This window comes from Osmerus mordax, chromosome 8 (genome assembly GCF_038355195.1).
Source record: "Osmerus mordax isolate fOsmMor3 chromosome 8, fOsmMor3.pri, whole genome shotgun sequence".
NCBI classification, from domain to species: domain Eukaryota; kingdom Metazoa; phylum Chordata; class Actinopteri; order Osmeriformes; family Osmeridae; genus Osmerus; species Osmerus mordax.
Genome location: NC_090057.1, coordinates 17,775,758 through 17,786,286, shown reverse-complemented (window position 1 = coordinate 17,786,286; position 10,529 = coordinate 17,775,758). Strand labels below are relative to the sequence as shown.

The 10,529-nt window shown below is 41.8% G+C and overlaps 1 protein-coding gene across 1 annotated transcript; it reads left to right on the top strand.

Annotated features, from left to right (window-relative positions):
* Positions 1-2,647: 2,647 nt before the first annotated feature.
* Positions 2,648-8,242, top strand: tagapb (T cell activation RhoGTPase activating protein b). The gene is made up of 10 exons (XM_067242437.1): positions 2,648-2,771; positions 3,762-3,846; positions 3,979-4,032; positions 4,473-4,533; positions 4,777-4,925; positions 5,033-5,194; positions 5,494-5,603; positions 6,002-6,185; positions 6,425-6,521; positions 6,678-8,242. Exons 2-10 carry the CDS (start codon positions 3,820-3,822, stop codon positions 7,868-7,870), a joined length of 2,037 nt encoding a protein of 678 aa, XP_067098538.1. The 5' UTR covers positions 2,648-2,771; positions 3,762-3,819; the 3' UTR covers positions 7,871-8,242.
* Positions 8,243-10,529: the final 2,287 nt, after the last annotated feature.

Genomic DNA, 10,529 nt, shown 5'->3' with positions numbered 1-10,529 from the left:
GTGCATCATTGAGGTTCTCTACCATTTCATTCAGAGAGCAATCATGGTTAGTCGGCTCATATAGAGCAAATTGTTCAGAAAATGTCATCATAGCTGTATCGTCTAAATATCTTCTATGGACTAAGAATTCTTTTTTGTTTTTTGTTAGGATAATTTCCACATTAAAAAGTATATAATGATGGTCTGAGAGGGGTAGATCAGTTATTTAAATATTATTGATATTTAGTCCAGTTGTTATCACTAGATCTAGTGTGTTTCCGTGCCGGTGTGTTGGGTCTGTTATGTGTTGAGTTAGATTGAAACTGTCAAGGAGATTTAAGAGTTCAATAGTTCTTGGGTCTGCTTTTTTATTTACTTGGATATTTAAGTCTCCGTTTAAAACTACTTTGTCATATCTAGTGACACATAGTGATAATAGTTCAGAGAATTCTTGTATGAATATTGGCGAGTGCTTGGGTGGCCGATATATAATAACAAAAAGTATTGATTCGGTTTTGAGCTCTATAGCAAGATATTCATATGATGTGAATTCACCTAGCTCAGTGATTTTGAACAACAGTTTAGAGGAGAAAATAGCTGCGACTCCTCCACCTTTTTTTGATGTCCTTGAAACTTGGTGAAAGCTGTAATCAGGCGGACACGCTTCTATCAAAGTTGCTGTTGCCGTGTCATTGTTTAGCCAGGTTTCTGTTAGACAGATGCAGTCTAAGTTGTTTTCTTTGACCAGATCATTAACTAGGAATGTTTTGTTATTTAGTGATCTAACATTTAGAAGGGCCAGTTTCATCTGTGGGGTATTAACAGATAAAACAGGGGTAGATAAATCTGTTGGAAGAATATGGATAGTTCTGTGACTTCTAACACTAGTTTCAGGTTTGTAACCATGCATTTTACCATGCCATTTTCTGTTTGTGATGATGTGTGATGATGATTGTAGGTTGAGACTCTAATTTCTGGCCTGTACTGTACGTGTGTTGTGGGGGTGGTTGCAATCTACGCATATATGACAGGGTGAAAGTCTATGGTACAGTATGAAATTAAAAGTGGTTAACAGGAAACTAGTCATGGAACACAACACTCTACCTCATGTCAAAAGACAGTACTGACATGAGCACTTCCTTAAAGCAGTCAATCACTGAATCCATTAAATGCAATAAAATAATATGCTAATATCTATCTGTCTGTCTGGCTCCTGTCTACTGTCTCATGTCTGTCTGTTTGTCTGTCTGTCTGTCTCCTGTCTGTCTCCTGTCTGTCTGTCTGTCTGTCTGTCAATAGGCCGAGCTCTAGCTACCGTGTGAAGCGTAGGGTGAGTCTTGAGGATGTGTGGCTTTATGGATTTGAGGACGAGCTAGAGGAGGAAGATGGAGAAGGCGAGATAGACCTCAAGACTTCCCTGGTCTTGGCATGGCCTCTATCTTTCTGTGTCCTATCCTTTCGGTGAGTAACAGCCAACACATACACGCATACAAACAACATTCTTTTTATCATGTTTTGCTTGTTTAGTAAACTTATGATTAGAAAATAATCAATTTGATGAAAATCCAGAGCTCTATGGTTGCTCCACTACAGTTATTTTCTTGTGGGTAAAACATTGATTACTGGTATCTCTTAATGAAGAATGTTCACCAAATTGCTATCCCTTGTAGATTAATTAACAAAACACAAAATCCAGCTGGATCACAAAAATTGCTACTTTTGTGAGAATGTGAGTTCTTGGATGAAATGGGGAAGTGAGAGCCAGTTAAGCCTTCAACATCACAAGATTATGGCTGGAGAAACAGGAAGTAGAAAACTGACCATTAGACTCATCATATGCTCGACTTGCAACAGGGGTTTTACTGCAGTGTACTTCGGACTAACAAGTATTCATTTTGGTCTTATGGTAGAAGGATAAACTAGACAGTTTTCTAATATGAACAAAATATGCTCAAATTATGATTATTTGACACCATGGATTAATTATATAAAGAAAGTAAAAGTGAAGTTAAAAAAGGATAGTTAAAAACAATGAACATCAACAGGGTGTTGATATAGCTCAATGATAGAAACTTTGACTGCTTATGATCAGCAAATCCCAGGTTCAAACCAACCCCTGTATTGTCTGTTGCTATGTTAAATGAATCCATTTTTATGTTCACATAAAGAGAGAGAGAGGAAGAAAAACATGATAGAAAATAAATAGATTCTATTGTTTAGAATCTAACTCAGTGTATAATTTTACATCAGTGACTTAATTATAATGAATACTGAAAATGGGTCATTGAGTCATGTCACTCCCACGGTGTTGTCAAGCTGTGCTGTCAAAACAGAACCCTCCAGTCTGGGGCACATCAGCCCTCACAGTGGTATCTGATTGATCAAAACTCTGTCTCACACACACACACACGCACACAATTCCTGTTTTTAAATTAATGGACACGCACAAACACGGGCAAGCACAGCCACACACAGTTTACCCTTTAATTTGGGTTAGTGTATAGCACATGCACTCATCACTGTCTTTCCACTCCTCCACCAACCACAGTAGCTCCAGTTTGAAAGGAAGTGGAAGGTGTCTGGTTGGTGGCCACCATGACGCTGCTTCCTGTCCCCATGACTGAGTTCTGAGTTTCCAGCCGAGCTGTTAAAAGGGAGGGCGTGTAGAGTCTCTTCAGTCTGTGAAGACAGTAGTTGGTACATCTTGCTGTGGATTAGTAACTTGCGCCATGTTGTTATTTTGCCTATAGCTCGCTTGAGGTGAAAGAACGCTGGATTGATACTCTTCACAGGTAAGCCCTATCATTCATTGATAATACAATAATACAGTACAAATGCTAATGGTTACTTAATCTTTATGATTTGATAAAATGTACAACACACTATATCTGTCATATTTTCAAAAATTCATACATTATGTCTGTAACAGTGTTATTGTTTTCGTGTCTGAATGTGAACTTTATTACCTGAACTTTTTCACTCATACCTGCTGTACAGTTAAAAGATGTTTAAGCAACACTTATATTAAGATGACTATTAACTATCATGTAACTACATAGAAATACCTAGAGTAAAAACAGTGTAGATACCTCAGAATTGTTATGTCATTAAATGGTATTGTTAGCGGTATAGGTTATTTCTAAAGTGTAAGAAGGCTCAGTATGGGGGAGTTTAAGGGGTAAGTGGATATTGTACAGGGGCAGTTGATGGTCTTGTTACCAAAACAAGAACAATGTTAACATTTGCTTAACCCTGGAAAACCAAACCTCCCCCATACCAAGTTTCGCTTGTGTTATAACTTGTACCGCTAAACTGTAATGAAGTGTAACTACATAGCAGATCCATATGTAACTACAATGTTGTTCCTATAGCAGTAACGTGGCCAGAATAGCAATTTTGGGGGGTCATTTTAAAATGAGGGGGGCAAAATTGTAAGTAATCAGAAATTTGGGAAGACAAACATGTAAATGAGGGTCCTAAGCCCTCCAAGGCCTCCTAGTGGCTACGCTGTCCTATAGGTATTGGCAAGTGGTCACGTGGTAGTTAATGTGATCTGAATTTAAAGTGTTTTGAAAATTTGAAAATGTTTATCATTTAAAAAAAATCTGCACAAAATGTAAGGATTTATTAACTTCTGAGTAATGTGTTATCTAGCTGTAATAGAATAGTACTTGTTTTTGAGGAGAAAGAGCCAGACTCTTGCCACTCCTCCGTTCTATAGTCCATCTCAACTATGCACTACTGAACGGAAGTCACTGATAAAAAATGTCTCCTCATTCCAGGAGGACAAAGGAAGCTAAAGAAAGAGCAGGCTATACTTCTCAACCCCCAGGTGTCCTGATGAAGGTGTTGAGTAGCAGTGTCGCAGTAAGTCTCCTCTTCATTCTGCCATGTGAAGCAGCAGACATGGTGCTTGTCAAGGTACTGACCTAGAGACGTGGGACAAGACTGTGAAAGTCACTCATCTCTCTCTCTCTCTTTTTCTCTCTCTCATTTCAGGCTAAAACTCTAACAGGAGGAGGCATGGAACCTTTAATCAACTTTCCACTTGATGTGAGTATTAACTTCTACTGTGCTTCCATTTTTCTTTTTGTCAGCAGTTTAGTCATGAATGCATCTGTTTAACTAAAGCACCTGTGTCTCCCACACGGGAAAAGGTATGTCTGTTTTGTTGAAAAAGTGCTGGAATGTGACCAGTTTTGCAGCCTGTTGAACAGAGAAGCAGATAAGCACTGATCATCCAAATCAGACTTAGGGAGGAAGCCTATCTGTGTTGTTGTGGGTGTGATGGTTTGAAGCAGGTGTTCTTTGGGGGGGTGGGGGCTGGTTGTGTGTGGTGTTTGATCCACTCTGCTACCCTCACATGGAGGTAGGCGGGTGGCCTGGGGATGTGTGAGTGTGTGGTGTTACACGTCCACACCCTACCCACTCCTTTTGCATGTTCCTCTTGCATGCTCATGACAACATCTAATTGTTCTATTTGGCATTTCCAGGGCGAAGCAAAGATCTACCAAAAGCAGTGTAACGAGGACGACCGAGGGACACAGCCCATTGGTGAGTTTGAAAGTCAACGACTCTCGACCGCGAGGTCGGTCGAGGGCTCAGTGTGTGTGCCAACGTGCGGTAGTGACACATAAAGGAAAAAGGAAACAGTCTGCAGTCTCAGAAAAGAGAGAGAAAAATAGTAGAATGTTTTGTATTAGCAAATGTCTTATTCTCTCCATTTCAATGATGGTATCGTTTCATGTGTTGCCTTTATCTGACACTGTGGCTCATCACTGATTCCTCTCATGGCAGAAAACGGCAGCAGGTGGAGTATTCTGAGGAAGCTGAGGGGCTCCAAGCTCGCCAGCACGTCCTTCCGTTCTGAGATGGACAACCACCTGTTTGGACGACCGCTCTCCAAGACTTGCCCCAAAGAAGGAACTCTCCCCAAACCCATCACAGTACGCACCCCCTCCTATCTAACCACTAGTACAGCCTGATGCTGATGCACACATACTGGCAGGCAGCCAACACATCCAGTCTAACCCCCTCTGGTTCCTCTCTTCAGGAGATGTTAGTGCTTCTCTGGAAGAAGGGCCCCACCACTGAGGGAGTGTTCAGGAAGACGGGGAACAGCAAGAACCTGAAGATCTACCGGGAGCAGCTCAACTGCGGTGAGGACGTGGACATGGAGAACTTGCCCGTGGTCATCCTAGTGGGACTCCTCAAGGTAAACAACTCCATATTTTATATAGTCCTTTCCTCCATCTCAGCTAACTGAACACTACTCTTGCAATGCATTGAATTGCTAGTCCAAAATTGTTTTTACCGGTTTTCCTGAACTCCCAAACCAAGCTAATTTCCCAGTTTATAATATGGGAGCCATTCTCTCTGGTGTTACAGCCTCCACTCTAAAATCTACATTGTGAAATTACTTAATCGTACTTTAAACTATCACTCTCCCGGTAGATTCAGCAACTGCATTTTCATGTGCCATCACCTCCTTGCATCTCCACTTGTTCATTCCAGAGTTTTCTGAAAGATCTTCCGGGTAACCTGCTGGTGTCTGAGCTGTACGAGGTTTGGATGAAGGCCTTGGAGACTGAGGACATCCAGCAGAGATCCACCGAGCTCAGGAGGTAAGCTAACAACCGCTAATAAAATAATTAAATCTACTCTAAGAGCACTATTAATTACTTTCATACCATATTTGAGTGACCCTGCGAACTATGGATGAGTAAGAAATAACTTCATATACAAGAGGGTTGTAGACAAACAGGTGTAGGAGTAAAAAAAAAAAAACTGGTGTGGTATATAATTAGTTTAGGGGCTTTTGGATGGAGTTTTACAGAGAGAACAAAAACAGGAAGAAATGCCACTGCCCTAAATTATGCATTTCAGACAGGACACTTCTCTTTATGCCACCTTCCTTCTGAAAAAGGGAAGCTGCAATGTGGTGTGGAAGAAAAGGGCGGCAAACCAATCACTAATTTTCTTCCTGTTCTCTCTTGGTGTCCTTCCCCTCCCCCCTCCCCAGGGTGGCAGACAAGCTGCCTGGGCCCAACGTCCTCTTGCTGCAGTGTTTACTCTGCGTGCTTCACAACATCAGTGAGAACTCTGATGCCAACAAGATGGATGCCTACAACTTGGCTGTGTGCATCGCGCCCACTCTGCTGCACAAGGACAGCACACTAGACGAGCAGAAGGAGCAAGTGGATAAGGTAAGAATCCAGTTCTGACTAAGATAGCGCACTGGCTCTGTGAAGCTGCCTGTGCGGTCGGAGCAGTGAAAGCCACAAGTAGTTACCCAAGATCTGTAGACTTCACTCTGCAATGGGGACTGTCATGGCACGAATATATAAAACTGTGACACTTTCACACTTAGCACTTCCGTTTCGAGAACTTTTTCACTCTCTTTGAAATTAACTTTGTGTTTAAACTCATGTTCCTCATTATGCAGGTGACCGAGCTGAGCCAGTTCCTCATCAAACACTGCTATGAAGTATTTGGAGAAAACATTCAGAGTCTGCTGGGAGATCCAGATGAGGAAAACTCAGGTAAATAAACAAGCCAAGTCATTTTTACAATTGTGGGTTCACTAAAATGAACTTATCTAAACTCAATTGGTCCCTCACATCGGAAAAGACGACTAAGTATACGACTGACCCCATCAAACTGACCGAATCCTCTTCGCTCCCTTTCTCTGTCTTCAGATTCCTTGTTCTCCCAGCAGCATGACTCGGCCTACGACAGCACCGACCCAGACGGAGGGGACAGCATGGGCTCCACTCAGGGGGAGGGCAGTGGTTCATCCCCCTCTCTCCTCTTCTCTGGTAGAACAGAACACACAGCTGTCCCTTCCTGCTCCTTGGATACTATTTTCCACACCTTCACCAAGCTCCCCTTCAGCCGTCGCTGCTCCGAGCCAACCATCTTCCCCTCGGCTGAGGTGAGGTGCGTGCAGGGCCTAGCCCGCAGCCATGATGACTTCTCTGTGGAGAGGACGGCTTTCGAAGAGCAGCCCTTGAAGAAGCAGATCTCCAATGACTCCTTCCTGAGGTCTGGGCGGGGTGGGGCAACAGGTATTCAGAACCTTGGTGGTGGCTCATCCACAGAAATGCCGCCCTTCGACATCCGTAACCCTGGTAACGCCTCCTTGTGTTCTTCGTCCTGCTCCCTGGAGAGCGCTGCGTCCAACCAGTCGGAGGGCTCGGTTTTCACCAGCTCCCCGAGGACCTCGCCGGCATGTCCTCGCAGGGCCCAGTCAACGCGTCATACCTCTCCCAGATCCAGCCACCAAACGCTAGAGTCCCCTGGGGTGACCCTAGAGGTCAAGCGACGCTCCCAGTCCGGGAGGGCCGACGGTAAAGTCCCAATGAGGACCAAGAGCCTGGGGCCTTTCTCCCGCTCCAGGGCCAGCCTGAAAGACCCCTTGAAAGACAAGCCTTTTCCCTGTGAGACCCTCCAGGAAGACTCCCAGAGTGAGGCTGAGCCTGGAGAAATGTCTCCCCGACCACGCCCGCTGTCAGCCATCGAGGTCTTCCAGCGGGCGGATAGCAGGCTCCCCAGCCGGCCTCCGTCCTACGAGCAGGCTGTGCAGAGTGCAGCTCAGCCCGCTCCTCCGCATTACCGCTCCATGACAGTGCAGGATGCCTCCAGAGAGCTCAGAAGGTCCCGCCCAGCCTCTATGAATGAGAACTTCTTGTCAACCTGTCCTGTCAACCAGTACACAGACTGTTTCTCCCAGGACCCTGAGGTTAGCGCCACTAGACCTGGGCAGAGTGTCACGTTCCGTCAGAGGGCCATGTCTGAATCTTTATCCCATGCTCATCATGACACGTTGACCAGGCGCTGCAGCCAGCCTTTTTATGAAGAATATGCTTGTGCCAAGGAGACATACGTTTAAATACAAGACCATGTGTCCCTATTTCCCTTGAATGTACACACATTATGTGCAACTATTAGGGTTGGACTTTTTCTATTGTACTGTTCAGAGGACAGAACCAAGATGTAAAAACAAAAAGCTATTTAAAAAGGATATAGAAAATCCTATAGTCTTTCCACTGAAAAAGGTATGTCAATAAACATGATTTGCAAATAGGGGAGACCCACATGCTATAGTATCAGGTTTTGTCTATTATTTTCCTTTTGTTGATTTGGTTTGTACAGCCATTATGGACCTTATTGAAGTAGATTTCTAAGTGTTGTACTTGTGTCTTTTATATGTCTGAACGAAATCTTTACTTCCACTACATTAAAGCACCTTTATTATAAACTATCCTTGGCTCCTTTCCAGTTTGTTTGTAATTGAAGAGCTTGTGATTTTAATGCTATATGTTATCCTGTAAACAATAACAATAATGGAAGTTCCCAAACTGTACAATGGAATCGTATTCGTCACATGGGCACAATGATTTGAGTATCTCATTGGACCACCGGACCACATCATTAGTTAATGCATTAATTAGAAATCGACAGGGTTGGTCATGCAAGGATGGGTGAATATGTGCTAACTACAACACGCCTCCCATGTGCATGCCTCTTATGTAACAGACGCTGAACCCTTAATTGAGAGAACAGTATGTTCTGGCCTCTGCGCAAAGAGAAGGAAGCCAGCCTCTATCACGTGGACGGTTTTTCTTTGAATCACGATGAGACGATGCCACTGCTACTCTCTTCCTCTTGCAAACTTTGTCATAGAGGAGAATATTAACATTAAAACCACTGATGCTCTCTATAGATGTGTGCTGTATCTAAAAACCAAGAACTGAAATGTTTAACTTAAACTAATTATTTCAAACTAAACTTAGTTTAATAAAGTTAATGATAGGCTTTTCATTATTAGTTACATAACATGCACATAAATTGTACTTTATGAATGGGTTTTGTTTCTTTAAAGAAAATCCACTTAGTTGAGTAACAGCTAATTACATTGAGATACAGGGTATGTATCACTTCTTGAATGTACAAATGTACAGGCTAACCCATTTTGTGGGTTAATACTGAAAAATAAATAAACACATGCTCAATACAAGCATGTGTTTGTTTGGACACAGACTGTAACACGAGTGACAGTTTAACAATTGACATATGAAAAGTGTTATAAGAATATGTGTAACAAGGATATCAGTCAGTATTAACATACTGTGTGGATCACATTAAAAGTAGTAGATGAAGTAGATGAAGGACATAAATTACATAATAAGCTCTGAATCCAACTGAGGGACAAAATGAATGGGTGGATGAGTGCCCTGCTTATTACATAAGATAACTGAGAAAGGTTGAGAGTAATGAGCAATGACAAACCTTAGAATCAGGCAGAATAGTTTACCCTTCATCACAGATGACAGGAGATTAACAATGATCATCCTGAAATCACAGTGTACAAGGGGTTGTCAACAAACTATTTACAATACTGTGACCTCTGCCTTTAGTAAATGGTGTTCCATCACTTTTGTTCAGATTAGAATAATGAGACATGGCATGTAAATAGAAATTAACTGAAGCAAGGCATGTATCCAGCCTATATTAGGATATAGCCCACCCACAGATAATGGATTTACAAACGCCACATCTTAGATAAGCTGCATGCCTTCTCCTTGAACCACAATAAAGAAAAAACGATATAATGCAACAAAAATAGACTAAACTGTTAGTTATGTAAAGCTTGAAAGAAAAACATGCAAGTGGCTGATAAACAAAACCACCTGAAATTTGAAGAGAAGGCTGAGAGGATAATAACAGTGATTTGCAAATTGTGTACAGGTAAGGAATGTGCGTGGAATAGAGATGGTAGGCAAAACATTTAGACAAAAATTTACTTTTACCAATGAAGTTTGACCTTTGTGACACCAGCCTACTGGAGTTACTTCCTCTGAGATACTTTTCTGTTAAAACAGAACTGACTTTTGACGAGAGAACATGCTATTTGTGGTTCACATGCAACTCATCTGCCAAATTAGTGTTTATGTTTTTGATTTGTGCCCATATTTTCATTGCAACACATTGTTTTGCACAACATATCATGTAGAACTTTGTACAAACTTATACTGATACTGTCTGTGGTTTCATGCATTTCAAGCATCAACCATGTTGTTTTCTTGCTTCATTCTGTGACCACAACTGGTAGATTAGAACAAACACAAGAAGCTGTGCCAGTTCTCTACTGAAACAGCTTCAGACCGTGTAGGAACTACAGTCATTGTATAAGCATACAGATAGAATGTAAAGCATTGTGAGAGAGCTTAGACCAACAACATAAAAAAAGGAAAAGTGCCCTATATTAAACTTATTCTGTGAATCTTAAATCTTGCTGGCATTGCTTATGAAGCAACATTATTTTAATTTGGGCATAATAATAATAATAAACAATATAACATGATTTCTGTCTTCCAGTTTTTATTCATTGTTTTTTTTAAATAACAAGTAGGAGTCAACAACATGGACAACTCGATAATAAAATTCATAAAGCTTTTCGAAAAAGTGTATTAAATTCTCTACTCTGTTTTGTAGGGATTAGTTTTGTAAGCAGGGTGATCTCAAGTTGGTGATGGCGTGATGATATT